This window comes from Uloborus diversus, chromosome 2, assembly GCF_026930045.1.
Source record: "Uloborus diversus isolate 005 chromosome 2, Udiv.v.3.1, whole genome shotgun sequence".
Taxonomy (NCBI): Eukaryota; Metazoa; Arthropoda; class Arachnida; order Araneae; family Uloboridae; genus Uloborus; species Uloborus diversus.
Genome location: NC_072732.1, coordinates 172108890 through 172135287, shown reverse-complemented (window position 1 = coordinate 172135287; position 26398 = coordinate 172108890). Strand labels below are relative to the sequence as shown.

At 33.8% G+C, this 26398-nt stretch overlaps 1 protein-coding gene across 1 annotated transcript; it reads right to left on the bottom strand.

Moving 5' to 3' along the window:
• Positions 1 to 1575: 1575 nt before the first annotated feature.
• On the bottom strand, positions 1576 to 22570 carry LOC129217485 (chromobox protein homolog 2-like). The gene is made up of 5 exons (XM_054851792.1): positions 22498 to 22570; positions 22369 to 22412; positions 22175 to 22240; positions 16766 to 16823; positions 1576 to 5525 (listed from the first exon to the last, which is right to left on the bottom strand). The coding sequence occupies exons 1-5, from the start codon at positions 22564 to 22566 to the stop codon at positions 4581 to 4583; spliced, it is 1182 nt and encodes a 393-aa protein (XP_054707767.1). The 5' UTR covers positions 22567 to 22570; the 3' UTR covers positions 1576 to 4580.
• Positions 22571 to 26398: the final 3828 nt, after the last annotated feature.

Genomic DNA, 26398 nt, shown 5'->3' with positions numbered 1-26398 from the left:
AAATCCAGAAACGGTAAATGAATGGGTCGAGAAACTGTCATCCATAATTAAAGACTATGATCCCGAAAATATTTTAAATGCCGATGAAACAGGGCTTTTTTACCGTGCATTACCTGAAAAAACCATGTGCTTTAAAGGTGAAAAATGTCATGGTGGCAAAATGTCAAAAGAGCGTTTACAGGGGTCTGGCCAGAGGATATTTGGGTCCGTTAACGGACCCTTCACAAAAATCCGATCAACCAAAACGGACCTTTCACAAAATCCCGATCAAACAAAACGGACCCTTCACAAAATTCTGATAAACAAGATCTAATCTTTCACAAATTGTTTATTGAAAGAGCAAATCTGAAAGCAAAATAACGCATATTTCTGTGTATAAAATGATAATTTTTGGAACCTTTTTTTAAGTCAAATTAAAGGGATCAGCTTTTACAAAATCGGCTAATTTTGAAAAAAAAAAAAAAAAAAAATCGGCACTCTTGCGATGCTTCTGCAAGCGATAAATAATTGCTACTGCCAAATAAATATAATGGTTGTCTGTTTTATCACAGCTAATTAGCAGCGGTGTTGTTGTAAACTTTTCTGAAAAGGCATTGGTAAGCACTTTTCTCCCCCCCCCCCCCCCGCTCACGATTTAATAAACAATAATAATATATATCTGCGAAATGAACTTAGAACTGCAAAGGGATAGTAAGGGTGGGAGAAAAATATGATCGCTTCAGATAGGGTTACCAACTTCAAAATTATCATCACTTAGCGTCTGGCGTTGAACCTTTATAATGACTTGACTCGAAAATATTCTCATCATTTTACCAGCTTGTCAATATTTGCGTTTTTACGGGTGCGGTGCGGTGCGATGTTGAATTGTTATTTTGGGAGAAAATTATATGAGTTTTGATTTTTTTATGCTAACAAGGATGATTAACTTTAAATAAACTCTTTTAATTACCGTTTTTTTTCTTTAGATGTCTACATTTTGAAAAATGCAATCTTTTAACATCCGATATGAGAATCATATTTTGTTCTTTTTTCAAGCTAACTTCGCTTTATTAGGATGCAAATAAATGAAAAGTCTCTTTATTTCTGTTAGAACTCTCATTTCAAGTTTTTAAAGCAAAATTCCATTTTCTGTTAGGAGTCAAAAATTAAAATGCTGAATAGATGGTTTATTTTATTTATTTATTTATTTATTTTTTTGCGTCAACTGTGTCCACAGATATAAATGGAATGTTTATCATAGGACTCTAAAATGCAAATTTAAAATAATTTTATCAAAAATATTTTTTTACAAGCCGTTTTTATACTTTTGATGCCTTCACTTTGAGAATTGCGATCTCTTTGCATCCGCTATGGGAATCCGATTTTTCGAATTTTTGATGATTATTACGCTTTGTTAAGAGGTAAACAATTAAAATATCCTTTTATTTTTGTTAAAACTCTCATTTCAAGTTTTTAAAGCAAAATTCCATTTTCTGTTATGAGTCAAAAATTAAAATGCTGAATAGATGGTTTATTTTATTTATTTATTTTTTTGCGTCAACTGTGTCCACAGATATTAATGAAATGTTTATCATAGGACTCTAAAATGCAAATTTAAAATAATTTTATCAAAAATATTTTTTTTACAAGCCGTTTTTATATTTTTGATGCCTTCACTTTGAGAATTGCGATCTCTTTGCATCCGCTATGGGAATCCGATTTTTCAAATTTTTGATGATTATTACGCTTTGTTAAGAGGTAAACAATTAAAATATCCTTTTATTTTTGTTAAAATCACGGAATTTATAAGTTTTAAACGAAATTCTGTGCTTTTTAAGAGTGTCTTGGGTCAAAAAGTTAAATGCTGAACCCCCTATTCTGATTTTTATGTTATTTATTTATTTATTTTTTTGTTACAATTATTTTAAATGCTGTACAGAAATATTTCTAATATAATTTAAAATAATGTAGAAGGGTAGATAAATATTGATACTTGAGAGGGCGATGCCCCCCTCTCCCCCGGGCCAAATATCGGAAAAACACTCCAGAATGATTTTCTCGACATAGAAGAGGAAAACACTCAACTTTAAGTTTAATTGATGCAGTTCGTGCCATCTCTTAATTCTAAAATTTCGTTTTAACATTTTTTTTTTTTTTTTTTTTTTTGCGAAGTTATTTGATTTTTCACAAAATTAATTCATTTTTCACAAAATTATTTGATTTTTCACAAAAAACGGACCCTGTGAAAAATCCTGGACAGACCCCTGGTTTAACGGTCTTATTATGCTCTAGTATGGATGGTGTTAAAGAGCAACCCTTAATTATAGGAAAAGCGGCAAAGCCAAGGTGCTTTAAAAGTATGAATCCGCAAAAACTTGGCTTTCAATGGAAAGCGAACAGAAAAGCCTGGATGAACATGGATTTAAGGACTGAATGGCTAATGGAACTAAATAAAAAAATGAAACATCAGAAGCGCAAAGTTCTTCTTTTTCTGAACAATGCGACCTCTCATCCAAATGTGAAACTGAGCAATGTAAATATTGTTTTTTTCCTTCCAAATGTTACATCTGTCTGCCAACCTTTGGATCAAGGTATCATAAAAAACTTCAAAGTGTTTTATCGACAACTAATTTTAAAGCACATCGTTTCAGGTTTAGATGGAGGAAAATGTAGTGCAAGCTCGGTAAAAATCGATGTCTTACAGGCATCTTCATGGATAAATGCAGCGTGGCAAAAAGTCAAGGCCACTACAATTACCAGCTGTTTTCTAAAAGCTGGGTTCAAAAAAGGTCTACCTGTTGCTGAAGAAGGAACAGTAAATGACGAAGAACCCGTTAATGATTTAACAAAATTAATACGCCTCAGTGGTGAAAATGTTTTAATTGGCAATGAATTTGCTGAAATTGATGGTGATGTTGAATGTGAAATCAATTCCTTAGAAATGGAGGAGATAGTTGAAAGCATAACACATAACGAAACCGAAAGTGAAGGAGAAGACGACGATCCTCAGATAGTAGTGGAAGTATCTTCTGAAGAAATGAAAATTAGAAGCTTACGTGATGCTCAAATATACATTGATCAACTAAGACATTTTTACACCGAAAGAAATGATGAAGTAGGGGTAAAATTAACGCAAGAACTTAAAATTTATCATGAAGATATGATGAGCAAAAACTACTCAAAACAAACTTCAATTACATCTTTTTTCACGAAACTGACATAGGTATGTTTTTGTATTTTCTCTGGGCGTGTTTTATAGTTTATTTCTTGAAAACCTTGAATTGAAGCATATGTAACACTTATTACATTTTGTTACTTTTCTGTAATTACAAGCATATAACTTTTAATCTCAGAATAAGTTTTCTTTTAAGAAGTGTTATTAATTATTTTGTAATAAGTAGGTTATTTAAAAACTCGTTTTTTATTTTTTTACGTGTCCCTCGGGAAAGCGGACACCCCTTTAAACCGGACAATATTTATGTCCCCGTAGGTGTCCGTAATAGAGAGGTTTTACTGTAATTCGAATACATAAAAGCCGTAAGCAGCTTAATAGAAATGATTTTTAAGCTAAAATTAATTTTCTTTCATTTGCTGAATTGATTTTTTTTATAAAAATTATGTAATTAGACAGCTTTAATTTAATTATTTACAACATTACATGCAATGTTTAAAAATATAGATGATTCAATGTTATTTTAAAGCAGACTAAATAGTTGCTTCATAAATGCATAAAATACAAATCTAAAATTGATTGTACATACATATGAATGATTAACATATGATCCCACACTTACTTTAAAACAGAAAATTCAAAATGTTAAAAAGAGAAAAGTCAAACAAAACAAAAACAATATTAATAAACCCTTAACAATTTACCCTTACCATTTAAAAATATTATATACACTTACTGACCAAATATGCTCACTCGCAGGAGTGTATATAAAAATTTATGTTAGGCGCGGCCCAAGCCAAACATTTTAAGAATGTTGGAACTTTAGTTTTAAAATATTCATATCTTTTTTCACAAGAGTAATTTTGAATTATTTTGAGAGGAGCCTAAGCCACTTTTGCTCACCTCTTAAACAGATCTTTGCTTACTTTTATGTATTTATCATAACTTTTATTCATTGATAAAACCACAAAAAAAGTCTAGGGTTAGATTATCTATTGTGAAAAATGGGAAACTTCTCTGAAAAATGTCACCAAAAATCCAATGTGTCAATAGATAACAATATTATATGAATACCTATGGAACACTACCTTGAAATATAACTTGAAATAAACTACTCTATAAACAATTCCGTTCATATCCAATGCTTAAAAATAATGCGCGATTTGAATCAAATCCATTCAATAAAAGTTAAGATATCAGTGGGTAAATAAGAAATTTTCGAACAAAATGCATTTCCAATCACCTTTGAACTGTTGACAGTTCAATTAAAAATATCAATATGACAAGAAATAAAAAAGAATACAAAGCACATTGATCAAAAATACAAAGCTATTTTTCAGAATAAATATGATCTCATTGTAGAATCGGATTTTTGGTGAATTCTTCAGAGAGCATCTGTACTATTATTATTCTCATCATGTGTGTTTAACTAGGAAGCAGAAGTTTCTGCATCCGTAGAAGTAGTAGTTTCTCCATTTTCAGTGAGAGGATTTGGCCTATCTTTAAAAAACCCATTACTAGTATCACACTCGCGAACTGTGACTGTAAGGAGATTAGTTGTCACATCAGTAATTAACACATGGTCAACCAATGGATTCTGTTTTTTCCAAAATTCATCTGATAAGGGAGATATTTCAGTTTCTTGTAGTTCCGTTGGAGCATCAATGTTATTGGGGGACAGAGGCTTGTCTGAAACTTCAAGTTCCTTGGCAGCAGTAGAAACCTGTTGTACAGAATTTTCATATTTTTTGTCAACTGTTCCTTCAACAGAAACATCCTGAGTACTTGCTGCGATCTCGTCTGTCGAACTTGCAGAAGATTCAGTTTTGTCAACTGTCTTATTGGTAACCGATTCAGCCTCCTTTACTGGGCTTTTAGCGGAAATCTGAAGCTCAGCTTCTTTAGATTCTGAGCTAAAACTCGTTCTGGATAGACTAAAGTTTGAAGATTCTGAATTTGAATGAACACTTTCTTGCTGGACATTATTAGTACTGCTTTCGTTTACTTCGTTTTCTGCAGGCCCCTCGGATGCTGAAGATGAATTCGAAGTTGGAATGTGCCACTCGGCACTGCTAGAGGAAGGACTATTTTCCCAGCCATGTTCAGAAGCAGAAATCAGATTACTGATTTTTGCTGCTTTTGCTGGTGGCTCAGAGTTAGAAGAAGAATTATTAATAGGCAGAGGGATACTCACAAGAAGGCCCTCTGATTCCTGATCATTGCTAGAACTTTCTTGCCATGCTTCATTGTTAGAAGATTGGTTCCTTTCTGTTCCGTCAACCTCTTGATCTAATGAGTTAGTTGAATTTTCTTCTACCAGAGCATTAGTACTAGTCTGATTTGACTCAGCATTGAAGTGTGTTGTTTCAAGAACCTTATAATTAAGAAAAAATAAAATAATCAGCTACATTTTACAAAAAAAAAAAAAAAAAAGGAAAACTCTTGTTATGTATTTTTCTTCACTAGAATATTTTTGTGACACATAAATAAGTTGTTCTTGATCTTCTTGAAAATTAAAAATGCTCCCAACTAGAGATTTAAAATTTTCAGAAATTTTGAGGCAGTAGAAAAAAACCTTTTTTTTCCAGAAATTATTTTTTGTGAATTAAATTGTACACAATAGCTATATTTCCTCAGAAAACATAAAAAATGATGATGCAATAAAAAATATATGCAATCCATGTTTTTTTTCCCAACATAAATTTACACAAAACATTTACTGCTTAAAAAAAAAAAAATCCAGAACTGTTTTTTGTTTAGAACACGAAAAATTATCTTAGTAAAGTAAAATTATTAAGCAACCATTAATTTTAATAAATACAACTGTGCAAACCAGCAACAGGTTCTAGGCCTAGCTATGCTTGTCGTGGTCAGTATATTAGACCCCAATGCAAGCCCTTTACTCCCTTGCACATTACAGCCTCTTACGGAGAGCTGTTCCAAGTGTCCACAACCCTACTGAAATAGTAATTTTTCCTAACTTCCAGGTTAGCCTGAGATTTGAATAGCTTAAAACAATGACTCCTCGTCCTGCATTAAACAATAACTTGTACGCTTATTTCCATGTCCGAAATTTTGCACTTGACATTTCCCAACATTTATATCCCACTTATCTGCCTGCTTTGTAACATGATCTAAATCCTGTTGAAGCTGTCTTACTTACTCTTTATTTTCTACAATTTCCATAACTTTGACGTCATCAGCAAAACAATTAACATTTCTAGAAATATTTTCATGAATATCATTCATAAAAATTATTAACAAAAGAGGACCTAACACTGATTCTAGAGGAACCCCACCTAAAACACTGCTGTCAATGGTTTCCCCTTACAACCTGCTTCTTTCCAGTCAGCCAGCTCCTAACCCGAAGTAAAATTTTCCCTCCTATTCCTATATCGACTAGTTTGCTGAAAAGAGGAAAACGGGACGTCTAATCAAAAGTTTTATGAAAACCAATATGAACAACATCGAATAATTTTGGCATTGAAAGCCATTTACATTTCCTGAACCCTAACTGCAAACTAGTCAGCAAACTATTAGTCTCTAAAAAATTCATAATTTTGATTATGATCAAAGTTTAAAATTTTTACACACCAATGAAGTCAAGACTTGCAGGTTTATAATTAATTCCCTGCATTACCTTTGGACCCTTTCTTGAAGAGCAACATTATGTTAGCCAGCTTCCAGACCTCTGGCACTGTCACTGAGTCATAAGAAGCATTCAAAATATTTAAAATAACACTAACTGCTGCGCACATTCAAATTAACTTTTTGGACAAATATTATCAGGTCAAGGACTTTCAGTAGCTTTTTTTTTTTTTTTTTTCAAATGAAATAAAATGTCTTCTATGGAAAACACAAAATCCTAAAGCTGTATAACAGTTTGTGTATTGCTCGTGTCAACTGTTGAGATACAGTTATAATTAAAAACACTGGGGAAAAAGTTTAGAACATTTGCAATGTCCATATTTTCCATGCTCATTGACAAGTGGTTGAATTTGACTATTTCAACCCCCCCCCCCCAAATAAGTGTAAGCATAAAACACCTCTTAGCATTCCTGTCAATGTTATCTCTTAGCTTTTGCTCCAATTCCCTTTTCTTAATCCAGACCAAATATTTAAAATTATGCCTTGCCCAGACCCAGATTGGCCAGATCGGTTAGTCGGCGATCGCCAAAGGCCCCTGAGCTAGGAAGGGCCCCCAAATGAAGTGGGGAAAAAAAATTAGTAGCAAAAAATGATTTTATAATTCTTTTGATTTCCATATAACTATTTCGATCCGTTTCCTTTTACGTTTTGCCAGTATCAGGGCCTGATTACTGAATATGCCAACTAGGCTCTGGTCTAGGGGCCCTTGCTTTTCAGGGGCCCCCAAATGGCTAATGTTGTTTTAGCTAATGACTAAAAGTAAGATTTGACTGCATAGTGACTCCAAAAAGTCTTTGCTTAGAAACTTCCTATATCTTAATCAGATCCTGTCCCCTGTCCACGATGCTTTAGATCACTCTTACGTGTTTTATACAAATAGCACACTGGGCCTGGTCCCCGGGGCAAATGTTAATTTTAGGTTAGAGGCTCTTAGGGCTTCTACATTCCTCTGAATTTAGCTCATAAACAAGGCAGGATTACCAGTAGGCAACTTAAGAATCGCCTACCGGCCCCGACAGAAATGTTCGGTCTCTCTGTAAAAAATAATCAGGGTTCCTGACCGCTCACTGAATTGCAACTCTCCCTAAAAAAAATTAAACTAGGGATTATTTTGTTTTTAACTGCTTCAATATTTCTACCAAAATTTTAAATTCATTTGTTTAAATGTATTTTACAAGTTTATTAGTATTTTAAGGTTTTGAGTAGTTACATGGGACTTGAAATCCTGATTTTATGGATACTCATTTTATTTATAAGTTATATCAGAAAGTAAACAAGTTTCTCAGGACTTAACAGTATTCTATAATAAGTGTTCTCTTCTGTAAATCTTGGTTCTGAAAAAAGTATTTACATGTACAGGGTCGGATTTAGATATTTCAGGTAAGTGGCACCTTTTTGGTCAGATTCATTTCTTTCAGTGAGGTAGGAGGCCATTTCTTTTTTTCTTCTGCAATGTTTGTCTCTTTTCCTCTGATGCATACAGACATATTTTACTTTTTTCTGCTCGTTTTTTAATGTTTTTTCCTTATATCCTTTTCGGGTTGACATTAAAAGGGGGAATGGTATTAAGAGCGGGACGCAAGATTCTCTTTTAAGTGAAGTGTTGAATATCCCAACTACCAGGGATCCAGGGGTTTCTCCCCCGGAAAAATTTGAAAAGTAGATATAAAATTCTGCATTTTGAAGCCTTATAAAGGAATAGTTGGAGCTACAAAACTATCAACTCACAAACCTTTTGCAAATTAAGATAATTCTCATGAAAAATAATTTTTGATTCGACAAACCAATGACATCAGTTGACAGACAGAAAGAGTGAGAGAAGAGAAAAGCATTGTTATTTGCTCACTTAGTTTTTAATCACCCCTCCCATCCACCGACAAACACAACAATGAATTATATAAAAATGATCAATAGTAAAAAATGCTTTAAAAGAAATGGTGTACAGATTTAGAAAATAGAAACAATAATTAACAAGAGAGTGACATACTGCCCATTTGAACAATTCATAATTTACAACACCTGATAAGAAATAAAACAGGAGCACACTTTGCTTAGGATCTTCAAAGACTTATCTAGTTATTTTCAAGAACTCTCGAAAAATTAAATTATTTAAGGCATTTGATTCCTACTTTCGAGTCTGATATTTTAACAAGTCTCTGTAAATTTTTACAGTATTGTTCTAGTTTTGTAAGAAACAGCTATTTTAAGTTTAAAAGAAAAAAAAAAAAACTATAGGGTCATTCCATGTCAAGTGATCCAAAGTTTTTTCCCTCACCTTTTTGTATTTCTTTGAAATTTGGCTCATCGATTGTACCCTTTGAGGTAATCAAAAGTCCAAATTTTTAGATTTTTACCTCTATTATTTTTCTATTTATGACACTTTGATTTTTCGAAAAACCCGCTTTTTTTCATGGATGCTTGAACATAAAATGGACGATAACTCGGCACCAAATATAGATAGAAAGATTTGGTAAAAAAGCATTTTAAAGTACATTAGTTGCTGTTTAATGGAATATGCAACATGACTAATTTCAAAAAAAATTTAATTTTTAAAAAATGAAATTTAAATTTTAAATTTAAATTTCTCAAAAAAGGTATAATGAATTTTTTCAAAAAAATTCTTAAAAATTTTTGTGTATTTTATCCTTATTTGTGCAAAGTTTCAAGTTGGGATCTCAATGGGATCATTTTTTTATGAATTTTTAAATAAAATTTGACTTATGAAATAACGCAATTTTTCAGATTCTAACTAGTTAAAAATGGAGTTCTCTCACTGGGGATGGTCTAGTAAGTAGTAATTGATCATAACTATGCTTGAAATGAGCTGACGTGAATTTGTAAATTGGCAAGCACCCCCCCCCCCCCGTACCACCACTTTTTTTTTTCAAAACTATTTTCAAAGTGTAAAAAATAAATAAATGAATAAAAAACCAAAATGAATAGTAAACTTATTAAAAATTGGTAAATGTTCTTCTTTAAAGTAAGAAAAAGACCCCCCCTCCCGGGCCACCACTTTTATTATTTTTTTCCAAAACTATTTTCAAAATGTAAAAAATAAATAAATGAATAAAATAAAACAAAATGAATAGAAAACATATTAAAAGTTGATAAATGTTCTTCTTTAAAGCGAGACAAAGGACATTACCACCCCCCCCCCACACACACTCACTCACACATACAATTAACGCTATACTAGTATCACGCTTCACCTGATGCTTTTTTTTTCAGACCAAGTGTTTCTTTTTCAATCCGATCTTCACAAAGTGTACTTGATTATTTCACCATCTGATAAGGAAAGTTATGATTCATTTCGTCCCTTACCCCTGCACCAACTTTCAATTTTGGATGGAGGAAAGAAATAGTTTGCCCCAAGATCACAGCAAAATAGGAGTGTTTCCCCCCGTGTTGTTTCATTCTTTTTACACTAAACTAAAAATAAATCTAAGTATCAGGTCATATGTCTGTCCGCATAAAACTGTCTTTCTACAACATTTGGAGTGCAGCTGTTTTTTCTTTTCTTTAATGCTAGATTTCTTTTAATTTCACTTGTAGATGAGAGCAATGAAGCGAGATCTATTTATACATATATTAAAAGCAGTTATAGATCAAACAAATTTTGCTAATTTGAGCATAACCTTCCATGTTATGTTTCATTCCAGATTGCCCCCCCCCCCTTCCCCCTACCGTCCCACTTTCCGAAAGAAAAAAAAGCTGCAAATGAGTGGGTTTCATCAGTTTTTCTGACTTTTAGTTTTTATGACCCCCCCCCCCCCCCATTTATAAGCTTTAGTCACTACTGATGTTTAGCAGCATGCGTCCCAGTTTATTATGGTTATAACTCTTACGTGCCGGCTTTTTTTTTAAATACAGGTTTGAAAAAAAAAAGATAAAAAGTGATTGTGTGGCGGAGGGGGGGGGGGTACTAATCTACAAAGTCATGTCAGTTCATTTCAAGTATAGTCATGATCAATTACTACTTACTAGACCATCCCCAGCAAAAGAACCCCATATTTAACTAGTTAGAATCTGAAAAATGTCATTATTTCATAAGTCAAATTTTATTTAAAAATTTATAAAAATATGATCTTATTGAGATCCCAACTTGAAACTTTGCACAAATGAAGATAAAATACACACATATTTTTAAGAATTTTTAAAAAAAATTCATTATACCTTTTATGAGAAATAAATTTAAAATTTAAATTTTATTTTTTTAAAATTAAATTTTTTTTGAAATTAGTCATGTTGTATATCCCATTAAACAGCAACTAATGTACTTTAAAATGCTTTTTACCAAATCTTTCTATCTATATTTGGTGCTGAGTTATCGTCCATTTTATGTTCAAGCATCCGTGAAAAAAAAGCGGGTTTTTCGAAAAATCAAAGTATCATAAATAAAAAAATAATAGAGATAAAAATCTAAAAATTTGGACTTTTGATTACCTCAAAGGGTACAATCGATGAGCCAAATTTCAATGAAATACAAAAAGGTGAGGGAAAAAACTTTGGATCACTTGACATGGAATGATCCTATAGACTTCTCAAGACAACAACTTGTTTTCAATTACAAGTGGGGCAGAAAACGGAAAGGAATCGAGGTAGTGTAAGATATTTTTCTGTGCTAAACAGATTGACAATATGCAGTGGAAGTAAGATAAAAGCAAGCAATAGCAAAAGTATTCCCAAAATAGCGAGATATGAAACATGTGAGTCACCAGGGCCGATCCTAGCAGGTGTGCAGGGTGGTGCACCGCCCAAGGGCGGCCAAAGCAAGGGGCGGCCACAGGCCGCATCATATAATTCTTTTAATCAAGCAAAATTCTTCAAGACTTTCTCACAAGATAACTTAGAATAAGTCAAATAAATATGCTGAATTTTAAATGTTCAATTATCAAAGTAAGTTTCCCGACAGCATAAGCATAGTTTAAGAAAAATATATTGTTAGGGAACATTGTATTGATTTATTGTTAATTAATATCTACTCTTTACACACATGCTTCATTTGGTTGCAAAATTTGTGTCAGAACCGGTAATCAGGTATGGATACAGGAGGAGGGGGATGAGGGAAATGGCCCCCTCCTGAAGCAAGAAAGGGTGCCTTCTAAAAGGAGCACTCAGGGCCCAGGGCGGCCACTAGTGTTTACCCCCCAAGCTTTTATAGACCTAAACAATGAAGATATATTTTGTATATTATATTTAAAAAAAGCCATACTGATTAGATACTGTCCGCAAGCATTTCAAACAAGAAATTATTTTCCAACAATCGCGGGATGCGTGGAGGGACAGTGGAAAATTGAGACTCCCCTGAGAGTCAAACAATATGAATAACAAACTAAAGTTTTGTAATTTTCCCCCTTTACAGCATTTTTTTCGAATTAAGATCACGAATGAACTGCCCGGTTTCAGATCAGAGCTCTTGCCCCGGGTAGTAAATTTAAACGTAGCTCCAAAACGAAGATCCAAAAGAATGCTATAACCTAATTGACGAGACTAAAGAAGGCTTAAAATTGTGTTTTTATAGGACTTTAATTTCGGAAAATTTTACTGTTTGAACCACCGATCTTAAGAACCCAATTAAATCTCTGATTCACCCCTTCCACCTTAACTTAATCAAACATAGCCTGAAAATGTTGGCTTTAAAATCCAAAATATTTTTTCAGAGGACAGCCCTTCTTAATGTCATCAACATTTGCTTAATGACATTTTTCGTATTTCTTTTTCGAAATTTTTGCGATGGAGGGCCCCGAAATCCATTCCCAAATATTACTACCAAAGATAGTCTCAATTAGCGTCTTTAGGGAGGGCCTCTAATTCCGCCCCCTCAGTTTGAAATTGACTTCAGTTTCAAAAACAGTTCGTGAGGGCACACTGAACCCCCGCCCGCCCCATCGTTATCAAACAATGCGTAAAATACGATTTTCTAAAAAAAACTCTGGAGGAGAATTGCCTGGCTTATGTAACTTTTTACGGCGCTAGGGCATATACCCATCAATTGTCGAAGTGAGATGGACAAAAGTCTATAGTTGTGTTTTTCAGATATTAATATCGAAAAATATCCGAAAGATCCGCCGAAGCTTCCCAGTTTTGTTAACGTCACCAAAGATAGCATAAAATTGCGCTTTTAGAAATATCCACTTGGGAGCCCCGAAGCCCTTCCTTCCCAAAAATAGCCTAAAATGGATTTTAGCTCCGAAAAATATTTCGGTTCGGAATATTTTCATGTTTTTCCTATCGTTTTCATCTACAGCCAAAAATGGGTTTTTGAAACAATAGTGCCGAGAAATTACCGAAGGAAAGCCGCCAGATCCCCTACCGTCACCAAAGACAGCCTAAATTTGCGTTTTAGACTTCAATTTCAAAAACTTTCGATAGGAGATGATTGTATCTCCCTCCCTCTAGCAACGTCAACAAAGATAACCCAAAACTGCTTGTTTAAAACTTCAGTTTCGGAAAATTTTCGGGAAGAGCACCGATCTTTCCTAAGCAGAGATCACAAAAAATAGCTTCGAATTGATTTCAATTTTGAAAGAATTTTAGGAGAGAACTCCAGCATTACTTTTCCCCTGAAGTCTCGAAAACATTCCTAAAATTGCGATATTTGACGTCAATTTTGAAAATTTCTCCATGCACCTTGAATATACCTGACTCTTTTCTCTCCTTGCAACCAAACACAACCAAAGATTACTAAAACAATTTTTCGTACGCCAATTTCGATAATTTTCTGGGAGTAATCCCCCCTCCCATGATTCCTCCTCCTCCGTGCTTTCTCACCGAAATGTCACCGAAGACATACTATAAAATGCGTTTTTACGACTAGTAAATTTTGGTATCTATTACTTTCTTCAAAGATATAAATTGTACCTAAGGAGTTTCTTACTATAAAACTTTTCTTCCTTTTTATAAGTTCATAATTCTGGTTTTTTTTTTTTTCCTTTTTTTTCATTTTTAAATTAGAACTTGATATAGAAATTTGAAGAAATATTTATATGGACGTCAAAAATTAGTCAAAATATGCAAATTACTCTTGAGGGGCGACACATTAGCTCTTTGCACAAGGGCGGCCGACACCCTAGGATCGGCCCTGTGAGTCACAAAAATTTATAATGTTACAGAAACATGATTTTTACATTTTTGATGCTGGATGTAGCAAGGAGCTGAATTTGACAAATTTTGGCATTTCTTCCTCCTCTCATTTGTGGTTTGTAGCCACTGTTTCAAATTTTTAAGGTTTTCAAACACTTGAAAATAAAATTTATTTTATTTAAGTAGTTTTTTTTTGAAAGGAATCGTGCAATTTTCCGGGAGTTAGGGACCCTCAACACCCCCTCCCCCTGCACATGTATGGAATTTGCTTGATTTGGTAAATGATTTAGCTTTCATTCTGTATTTCTTATAAGTTTGAAGAATTTTTTGGGGGTTTGAGGGTTTTCTTTTAAATATTTTATTTTCTGTTGTCTGCTTGAAATTTTCTTTGAATTCATTTTTGTCTCATTAATAAATTGTATTTCATTTGTGTTGATATTGATCGCATTTAAGGTTCTGTTCTGTGGTGAACAGAAATTCACAGAAGTTTTGTTCACCTGAACAGGTTAAAACACTTTTCCGTGAAAATGGTTCGACCAGTTTTCACAACATTTTCAGTTAATTTTGTGAATGCTTTGAATCAGTTTTTTTTTAATCTCATGTTATTTCTCTGTTAACCGAATATAATATTTAGGTTGTTGTGTGCCTTTTATTATAAGTTGAGATACAAAACGTGAACTTTAATCTTTGACCAAGTTTAATTTTTGTTTTCCCCCTTTCAGAAGTGATGTGACTATCATTAAGAGATTTTAAAACTTTGAGGATTGTTCATGCTTTCCGTACATAGATTTTTTTTTGTCAATTCAAAAATGTGTTTAAACAGCACAGTTGCACAGTTTAGCGGCTCCTGTGTAATATGAGTCGAGTTTTGCTTTTTCTTCAAAAGTTTGCTTTAAAAAATATTTTCAACTTTTAAAATTTCAGCAGAGGTGTTTATTATCAGGTCCGAATGTATACATTTTTGCCCCCCCTCCCCGGCAGTAAAATCTGTAGGGTCCCTTCCCAGAGGCCAGCAGTGTATATATGCAACGTTAATAAGCCTTAGTGCTAGTTTTTTTTTTCTTTTTTCAATTTCTTGGGTTGTTGGGCCTTTTAAGAACGTGGGCCCCCTGTACTATGGGGTCTACGGGAACGCAGATCTGAATATGGGTGTTTTATTTATTTAAAAAAAGATTTCTTGGTGTCTCGGGCTGTGGGCCCCTTAGTGGTGTGCCCTCCCCCCCTCGCATTGCAGAGTTTCCACATATGCAGATCTCCTGAGTAATCCTAAAGTGGAAAGAAGTTATGCTTTGAAAATTCCAACAAATAAAATTTTAACCAACAACAACTCCCCCCTTCTTTCTTTCTTGTTTTCTCCAGCATCAACGACACTCCCAGGGGTGTCAGTACTACACAGGAGGTCTTTGTCAATTGGGTTCCAAAAAATGGTTAAGCTACTCCGGTGACAGGACGGATAATGATGAGTCTTTGTGATCCAAGCCGCTAAGTGCATTTCTCGAAGTTCTCGTAGAATTAATAAGACAAGAACTGGAATTTGGGTGCAGATGGCCGTGTGAAAAATTCTCGAACAAAAGAGAAATGCAGGTGTGATAAAAATAGGAGTAATAAAAATTTCATGACTTGTTCAAGACTCAATGGATTCATGTGGATTGCTTTAGTGCACCATTTCCATTTGCTTAAACTAGTAAATAAAAGGGGAAAATTGAATACACATGGAAACCCTTCTGATAGGGTCTCCCTGTGCAATCACCAGATATTGGCCATTGAAACTATTCCACATGGGGCTTTTATTTCCGCAATCAGATTATAGCAAGATAGTTAAAGTTCTGTACTTCACTTGCATGCAAGCCAACTATAATTTTTATTATAGTGCTTAAAAGAAAGATAAATTGGGGCATAGTAACAAGATGAAGCAAAAAAGATATTATAATTTTTATGCTAGTTAAGACATTGCTTTAAGTTTAAAAGTGTGTTATAAAAGAATCTCAGTTCCATCCAACAGAGGCTCACCCACGGAAGGGATAAGGGGCTAAGCCATTCTCAGAGACTAAGCCACCCCCATCAAACCCTTACCCTTATAACCTTACCCCTATAACTTTACCCTTATAAGGCCTAAAAATGCAGAATTTTATACCTGTTTTTCAAAATTTTCCAGGAGGGAGAAATCCCCGCACAACCTAAAATTGGGGATATTCTATACTCCACTGAAACAACATTACAATTTCTCCAAAAACTAACCCTGCATCACAACCCCTTCGCTTGCAAGGTCAATAAAAAAAATAATGTAAAAAAACATTCAATTCAGAAAACAATGATGAAAAAAAATTAACCTTTAATAGATTTCGTAAAAATAGTATGCAGTTTCGTTCTGATAAAGGGTAAAGTCAAGCAAAACTTCAAACACATTTTTTATACACAAATTTAACTTTATATTTAGTACTTAACATGTCCAAAAAGAAAAAGCAATTTTTGAAACAATAGTTTTCTTACATTTTTGTGGGAAGGGCCCCCAGAGCCCCCATACCAGGGGCCCCCCTTTCCAGTACCTAGCCGACTACCCCAGAAGGAGGCAGTCCGGGCTTGGCCTTGCCTTACAATACTGGAGCTTAACTGCACACTGACCAGTTTTTTTAAATAGATGAAAAGTGTCTTGCTTATAATTTAGAGTTTCTTTAATCTCCCTGGAGAACCAACTCTTTTACATTGAAAAAGGAGTTCCATTTTCTTTCTTTCTTTTTTTTTTTTTTGAAAATTTGTGTGCCATAGTATTTGTTAATTATCTTTTTCTCTGTTTTATTGCTTTTTGCTACAAAGAGAATTAAATTTTAACACAGAGAAGAATAAAACAAAAATTCTGCAAAGAGAAAAAGAAAGAAAAATTACCTGTCTGTCTCTTTTCCCTCGTCGTCCCTTCCCTGAAGGTGTGTGATCTTTGCTCTGGCTAAGGGGAACAAAAAAAATGCTAATAACTTTAAAATGATACTTAAAAAAATATATCATACACAGAAAATATAAAATCACTAGCTGCGTTGCCTAGCTTTGAACAGTCAACCTCAAAAATAAAAGTTTTGTCAAGTGACGGGTGTTCAACAATCACGCTTAAACCAAAAAAAAAACTGTAAAATTGTGCCGCAGATTCCGAAAGAATCCCCAAAAAGGAAACATTTTGAAGCACCCGATTATGGGAAATGCCTAAAAGTAAAACCCAGAATTTTATTTGTTCACATTCGAGAGAAAAAAAAGGCAACAGATCTTTTTTCTCAATGATTTTTTTCACAATAGAAATTTCAATAAAAGCATTGTTACAGAAAATTGAGATGAAGCACTGAATAATAATTTGAAGGGGGGAAAGCCTTCAAAAAATAAGGATTTTATGTTGAAACCCAAATATCTTTTTTGTTGTTTTTAATTGATATCACCGCTAATTATTATCGGAGGATTATGTTAAATAGCCAAACATAAAGGCGGAAAAATTATGAATTCATCAATACCTGTTTCGATAGTCAGTTTATTGGCATTCGGGAGAAGCAACTCGGACATAGATACATAGATAGGTACACGCTCAGTTTTTAACTATGTAAGATAATTCATGGTAATTGACATGGTTTTCTACATCAACGCTGCACGAAATAATGTAAAACATTATGATACTCATTAAGCAAAAAAAAAAAGAAAAAGAGTTTGGAATTGGGACACTTCTACTGCAGCACATGTCTAGTGCTTCAGATCCCCCCCCCCCCCCCCCCAGAAGATGTTGACTTCAGTTGCTCCAACACAATGAATTTAAAAAGAAATCAAGCATGACAGAAACATTTAACAGTTATCTGATTGGGTTATGAAAAAAATGACGAAATCAATATACCTGATGTAAAAATTTTACCGATTACACATTAGGAAAAATAATTTTACATTTTACTATTTGAAACACGTAAAACAAGTGAAAACTATTGCTGGAACTTAGTATTTTGAATAGGTAGGCTTTGATACTTCCATTGTTTCTTAAAGAACACTGCAATCATAAACATATTTGTACAGAGCCATGTCCAAGAGGAGGGTTTTAGGGGTTAAACCCCTCCTATTGGAGAAAAAATAAAAAAATAAATGAAGAATTGTGCATATTTGACTTAAAATTAGCTTTAATGTTTAAATTTGTGTACAGAACTTTTTTTAAAAGCATTCTCTTTGAAGTTGCCTGGTAACTTACGACACTGTCTTCTCTTAATCAACTAAAATCATATTTTGGAAAACAGAGATGGAGGATTGAGTTGAATGGGCTGTCAATACTTTGTTTAATATTTCTTCTCATAAGGGGTTTTGATCTGGGGCGTTTCACAAAAAGCGATAACTGTTGCCGCTCTGTAGATGCATAGTAATTGCGTTTGTTAATGTAATTTACATCTGCATCAAAACTCTTCCTATTTAGTTTGCTAAGCATTATCTTACAATATTAAAACCTGAAAACATATGTTATAAAAGAGTTTGTGAAATTTTCTCAGTACTTGTTGCAATATATTGCACTGTAAACAGATAATAGGTTTGAATCTAAACAAGCAGTAAAATGGATAAATACTGGGGTTTTCTTGCCCAACCAGAAATTTCCTTCTGGGAGGTGGGGTTCATAACGATCCTTACATGTACAATACAACCTCATTTATCCGGACTAGATAGGACCAAAGGCAATCCTAATAAACAAAAATCCTGATAATAATCAATAATATTCTTAAATATGCAGACTTATCTTTTATTGCACCAAAAAACAATGCTTTCTAACAAAACTATATCATACCATTTTTTCTCAATTACTTCATCAGTTATAATTCAGCTGCAATAGTATTGGGCTGACATCCAAAGTATATCATATTGTTTGCTAAATTAGTACTATACTTTATTGTACGTCCTTTGCAGGAGTAGTATGCTTAATTGAAATAAAACCGAGTATTTGGAGCATTTAAACTTCTGTTCTTGAAATCATAATTTTAATTGATTATTTACGTAAATATATTTTTTCTACAAATTTGATCCGGATAAACAGGCGCTGGCTAAACGAGGTTGTGCTGTGTGTAAAATACAATAATAAAATAGGTACTATATTACTTAAAACCTAATCTTCTGTGAATTTGAACCATCCCCCCTCCCCTCCAAACTGCTAAGCCCCTCATTGTGACCTTAAACTGAAGAATTATTTGCACACTGAAGTGTGTTTTCCTGACAATGCAACTAAGAATGAAAATAATTGAAGCCAAAAGCAGGCCCATCATTTGGGAGATCAGGGGGGGTCAATTGCTACCCCTCTTCCTGGATTTTACAAACACAAGGATGTGCCGTCCTAAACTCGCTTTTAGAGCAATCTTGGGAGCAGGAAAATGGTGAGTTTGGAGAAGTAAAACGGTGAATTTGGAGCAGCCTGGAGCAGTAAAATTGCAAATTTGGAGCAGCTTGCAGCAGCAAAAAGTTAAATTTTGCATCAATTTGTAGCAACTATGTATATTTCACGCACAGAAACATGTGTGACATGATTAAATGATAAAAAAGGAGATTAAGGATGCAAAAAACCATAACTCCAACACTCCAACTACTTATTGAAGCTCTCTTAATTACATTTATTTATTTGTTTATTTTTATTTTATTTTATATTTATTTATTTATTTTCTTTTTTGTCTAATATTTTTCACAAAAAAACAAGCCATGTCCTGCTCTACTTTTTTCTTACTCTGATTTAAATTTAGTTCACATATTTACTTTGCTTAATTCATCACTGCTTTTGTTCACATTTAAGTTTTGGTGTTTGATATCTATTTTTAAATTTTGTTTGCTTTTATGTAGTTCATACATATATGTAAAAGACACAAGATATATATACATAAAACTCAAAAACATATTCAAAAAGGCTAAAAAAAAAGCAAAAAAGAATAGCTAAATTTAAAAACTTTACCTCAACATATTACAAGTGAGTTTTAAAGAGCTATTTATTAATCTTTTTTTTTTTTTTTGGGGGGGGGGGGTACTTGTAAGTTATTTACTAACATTTGACCTTATACACCTAGTCATATATGTTACATACTGAGCTACTTGATTAACAAATCTGAATATCATGCAAAGGAAACCATTAAAACTTTTAATTTTTAACTATTTGATATTTAATCACAAAATTAATAATGAAATTACAATGAAAAAAAAATGCTTTTGAGAAATGATGTCATAAGAAAAGGAATTTTAAAATACATGTGAAAAAATTAAAATAAAAATTTTGAGGCAGACTCAGAATATGGAAAGTAATGCTTGAGTCTCAGAAACTTTAAATGTGCATTTTCATCGCCAGAGCATTAGAATTCCCCGATTTTTGCTATCTTATGTGTCTCCAACAAAAATTAGGGATCAATTTTCTGTCCTAAAATCTTTAGAAACCCAAGATTAAAAACTGGTGAACAATATTAATTTTTACACATGGTATTTGCTTAGATTAATTCGGATGCAACTAGATTTGACATTTTTGAGTGGGTGTGGCAAGAAGACGAACTTACAAGTCCACTTCTTCTGAAAACAAAAGATAAGAATGGTTGAAAATAATGGTCAATGCAAAATTTTTCAACTCAAAGGAAACGATCACATAATAAATTAAAACGATTGAATTTTTCAAAGGCGGATGCAATTGGATTTTGAAATACGCAAAAAATTGGGTCTATATAAAAAAAATCGTAAAAACGAGCTCCAAATGCCTAAACTTGATGATAATCTGAAAAAACTGCCAAATATGCTGAAGGAACTGCAACATTAAATGCAAAATTGCACTTTTGGCGCAAGTTTGTGCGATTTTGGAGCAGAAAAGTTCATTTAGCAGTCTTTTGTAGCAGTTTGTCGCAACTGGCACATCGTTTCAAACATGATGAATTTAAGCATTTTTGTACATATTTTGTTGTTTTTTCAGATAAAATGTATCGATCAAACGCTTCGCCCCTCGCCTTCAAAACAAAATATTTTGAAGTGACAGGCCTGCAAAAACCCCTCCCTTTATGAAATCCTGGACACGGGCCTGTATTTGCAAGCAAAATGTGATGTCTGCATTTTTAATTCAATTTTTTGAGATAAATAGAGGTGACATGGTATCATTGGTTACAAAGGCACCTCAAACTTCAATTTTTTAGAGGAGAGGGGGGATTTTTAGTTTACCAATTGGAGCTCCAAATTTTAATGAACAATATAATTTGACTATGCACACATAAGTACATCTAATGAGCTTTAAAACTGCACTACGATCTCTGAATCAGCCAAATCATTAGTCAAAATTTGCAAAATAAGGAACTTTTAGAAGGGCCAAGGTGACCTCTCATCAGGGCACCCCTGATTGGTAACCTCATTGCACATGCTTATGGTGATATCACAGATAATTCTCACACAACTCTGATTCTTCAAACTAAAAAAATATTTCAAACAAAGGGAAATTTTTTGCAATAAATAACAACACTGCAGCAAAGGTAAAACCTTAAAGAAGCTTGTATGGAAGATACAAGTCCAGATTCTTTTCCAATAATTGAAAGTAAGGGTGGGGAGCATATTGTTGGGGGAGTAATCGAGAATACTCTTTTTCTGTGAAAAATATAAATGAGGCATTGAGAAGCAAAGGAATGTAAGTGGACATTTTCAAATTTTGAGTAAAATGCATAGATAACGTCCTAGGTTGGCTTTCATTAAATTTCTTTTTCTAAATCATGCTGTACAGCAGCACCTACCAGGGCTACTAGTACTATATCTTGCACAAGACAGAGGAGAGGAGCCCTACTATTTGTATTGGTTACCTCCAAAATTTTAAATTTTGCCACTTAACATCCATTGCTTTTCACTGCCACTAATGTGGTGAAAATATTGCAGAAATTGTTCATTTTCAGCAAGGTTAAAGCATGAATACAAACCTTTCGTGTGATTTATAACTCCTAATCGTAGAAAACATTTACGAGAATTTTCTCTGATCAGTGCTTTATACTTTTTTCAGATCAATAAAAATGTGGTTGATGTTTTTGTTCAAACAAGGCAAAATGATCATGCATATAAGGAACAGCTTATGATATGACAGTTTATAAAACAACAAATAAACAGAAAAAGCATACATGTGAAAAAGCAAACAAAGAAATTCATCCAAAACCCCATAACAATAAGTGTCAAATGTAATAAAACTTATAAGGTATATTTTATGCTTAAAATCAGTATCAAGAGAGGATTCAACAGTTAACAAACATAAAATGAAAAAGTAACGAATGAGGAAATTTTTTTTTTGTAATCTAAACAAATAACATTTACCTTGCTTCAAAAGCTTCTAATAGGCGAACATCCAAGATATTTTCCTCCGGCTCCCATGTGTTGTATCTAATAAAATTGAAATCAATAAATAATATTATGGAGGAGAATAAAATATATTTTAACTGTGCAGTGTATCAAAAGTTGCAAAAGAATTTACAAATAAAAGTTATAAAATTCTGACAATTAAGCCTCACCGTGTACTCCAACCTTTCCATTTCACAAGATATTCTACACGACCCTGTTAAACGTAAAAAATGCAATTAATTTTTTACGCATGCGAAGTGATTATAAAAGAACAAATTATAGTACATTAAAAACATTACCTTCCGTATTCGCTTTTTTTGAACGCATTCAGCAGCGTAAACTCTTTCTCCGACAGACGACAGCTCCATTTGTACTCAGATTTTTGTTTGGCTTTTTCGGGGGTTTTAAACCATTTCGATTACGATTAGGAAGTAATCGTATTGAAATGATGGAATCATTTCCTATTGTCGTCACTTGCGGAGAAAACTAAAATTGTTACGAGTTATAAAATTAACGCATTATGCCTAAAAATGTTCTTCAAAAACTAAAGATTCCAAAAATAATACGAAACAAAAATTAACAAGCAAAGCATCACGTTTCTAAGACAGTTATGTGCTGCCATTTAGAGTTGGCAACGTTAAGCTTTTGACGAAATATCTATTGAATACAAACTCAAAGTTCAAACGATGAATTATTTTATTCGGAACTCCAGCGCTCGAATACGCTACCTTGCGGTGATTTATAAAACTGCGAATGCAACTAAAACTTTGCCACGTTGCGTTCCATGTGTGTCTGTTGACGTAAACAGAGGCAGTTTGTTCTGAGTATTTATTAACGCAATCGATGTGTCTTAGTTTGCTTTCAGCTACAGAAATTAATTCGTCCCTTAGTAGTATTCTCGAGCTCCTCAAAATAATGTTAGTTTTCATTATTTCCTTAATAATAGGTGAAAGCGAAAATTCTGGATTAACAAACTTGGATAACGTTATACAAGGTAAAAAATTTTATCGTTTTGTATGAATTTGTAAGAATATGGGAGTTTTTTTAATCTTAAATTAATTAAACTTACCATATTTTACAGCAGCATTTAGTTGGAATGGACAGTATGCAAAATATTTTCTTGAATATATTATCGTAGAACAAAATGAATAACCGAGAAAGAATTTACTTTATTCCTTTTATTCTCAGCTGAAAGGTATCGCCAAATTTGTTTAGGGTTATAATTTTGGCATTGTGCGAGCAAAGTAGCCTTGGCGAGATTTCGCATTTTTAGTTAAACCATTTTCAAATTTTATCATGAGTGGAATAAAATGGTAGTAAGATTACAGAATTCGATAAGTAAAAAGAAATAATTGTCAATCAACTGAAAAGAAAACTACCACCATATATCAGTGAGAATTTTGTTGATGATTTGCATAACATGACACAATTAAATCGTAACTCAGAAATTAGAAAAATCGAAACAAAAAATTTTTAAATTAACCGATTCGGGAATTCGAGAGAAATAACTCAGCTACAAATGGAAAACAAGCGCTAGCCAAAGCAAAGCAAAGAAGTATCATCTTCTTTTGGTAATAATTTGTAATGTCATATTAAATTTTCTAGTATTAATTGTTATTCTTGTCAGGCCACAATTATTATTTATTTTTATCAAGAATTGATAAATATCGAATTCAACATCGTGAAAATGGCTGCTTAGAACTACGAACTACGTACTTTGCATTAATGTTTGACGTTTAGTAATGCTTCTTGAATTCTCATTTCTTTCTACGTGGGTCAGAATATCAACAAGACTTTGAAAATTAATTTAAAAAGAATAAAGCGAAACAATCATACGTACGAACAAAAATCACAACACTTTTAGCATTTTCTTCGTTACCATGTGCGTTTGTTTTAGTTTTCAATTCCGCCATTAGACAGTGACTTCAGTGCCCCCTATAGTTCGTTGGAGTTGCGAATCAGGACTGCATTAATCAATGCGTGGTGCTGGAATCCAATAAGTTCACCTTTTCTTCATAAAAAAGACATTTATTTTGCTAAAACTACCAGAAAACTACAGAGCCAAAAACATTTGTGCATTACAGCACCATTTTTAAACTCCTACAGATTTTAATTTTATTTTTCTGTGTTCTGACGATTTCTCGTGCACACATTTATCGTTCACTTGGAACTCTCTTCACTTCAGTTTCTAACAATATCTTTTTTTTTTTTCTTTTCAACATTTTAAAAATAGGTCTCGGAAAGGTCTCGAATATAGTGCCGTCTTGAAAGATCTCGAAACATGACTGCACTCCAGTGGTATCAGGGGTGCCCTCCTGGGGGGAAGGGGGTACAATTGGTATCATTTGGATCCCCTCTCATCCCCTCCTGAAGGGGGGGGGGGATGGTGCAGGCTGCTCCATCGAAATTTTTAGGCGGGTTGTTTTGAGGGGTATTTTCACTTTTTTTGGGAGGGGGGGGGGCTTTGCGATTTTAAGGGGGTGCACTCTTGCTCTTAGGGGGTGTGCACCCCTGAGTGGTACTCATCTTCCTCAAAGGCGCTAAGTTCATGCATCGAAATTTATGGAATAAGGAAATTTTTTGGAGGGCACAGTAACTTCATATCAAGAAGCCCTTCCCAGGTAGCACAAACCATCGGATTTACGTTGGAGAAAGGTTGAAAATGCATCGCAATGGTTGGAAATATGTTTTGGTTAGATATTGGTTTTTTTCATACGCTCATTCGATCATTCAAAGCATCGGAGGATGGTTTAAAACCAACCTATATCCGACTAAACGCATTCCCAACTTATTTCTAACCTTCAAACCTGTTTCACATTTATGCCCATTCATTATTGCATGCTCGTTGCTGATTTGCGCGTTCTGCGAAGCGTGCGTAAATGCGTCCCATAAGGCCTCCCCCCCCCCCCCCCCGCCTCTGCAGTCTTGTTGAGACCCAGGATTTGAAAGGGGTGAGGGAGGAGTGCGCATAGCCATTTTCTTTTCATTCCAGGGTCACATACACATTCACACGTGTCGTACTTGCTCACTGCGAATTTCAATCCTCCCAAGTTCAAGTCTTCCAAAGTAAATCAATTCATTTTTCCAACTGTTTTTCTTTCTTTCAATAAATTTTCTCTTTTTTTAACGGGGGGGGGACTCCCGATTTGGGGGGTCTCCGATGAATCGAAATTCATAAAATTTTTGCGCATTCGAACTGATTTTTTTTTTTTTTTTTGATAGATGCTTTAACTAGTTTTCTGGAACATTTTGTGAATGCTTTGAATTTGTTTCAGAATTTCGTGTTGTTCCTTTGCTTAGCCTTGATGGTAATTTTAAACGCACAATATTTTAAAACAGTTTGCTAGTCATACAAATTACACGTGCAATTTACCATAGAAATAAAATTGTGTCTTTGAATGAACTTTTCTCGTTGATGGATAAAATCTATATATATAATTCTCTTACGTGCCGGCAAATGAAGGGGTGAATTTCTAAACCTCTGTTGGCAACACTTCGCCGATAAATCATGTAAACAAACTTCTACGTTGTTTTGAAATCTTGAATCACAGAATACTCAACGAACTTTTTTTTTTTTTTGAGATGAGTTTGAGTCGGGCTGTGGCCCATTTCAACCTTAATCAGCAAAGAAAAGCTCAAAGAAGGCAGGAAACCGTTCTTGAATCCAATTTAAGACGAGCCATTTCCAGAGTTGTATTCTCTGATTCGCTGCCGATAATTTTTAGCGGCTGGGGAATTTTCAGTCAGCAGTTCCTTCAACAGATCAGGTGCGTCACACAATGCCGGTAACCGCACCTTTCCGTCATGGCAACATTTAGTATATTTATTTGCAGTATTACGCTCTTTCTGCCAATAAAGAGTACCACAAAATTCGCATTCTTCACACATTGCTCCACAATCATGTTCATCGGCAATGTTGTTTTGAACGCGTAGGCGCTTTGAGCGTCGTCTATTCTCTGCTTCAGTACGACAGTTCAGTTCAAAATGAATAACCGAGAAAGAATTTACTTCATTCCTTTTATTCTCAGCTGAAAGGTTTCGCCAAATTTGTTTAGGGTTATAGTAGTTTTAGTATTGTGCAAGCAAAGTAGCCTTGGCGAGTTTTCGCGTTTTTAGTTAAACCATTTTTTGTTCGTGACGTGGCAAGGATTCAGAATAACAACAAGAAGGACAAACGTTTGAGAAAATATGTTTGGTGCT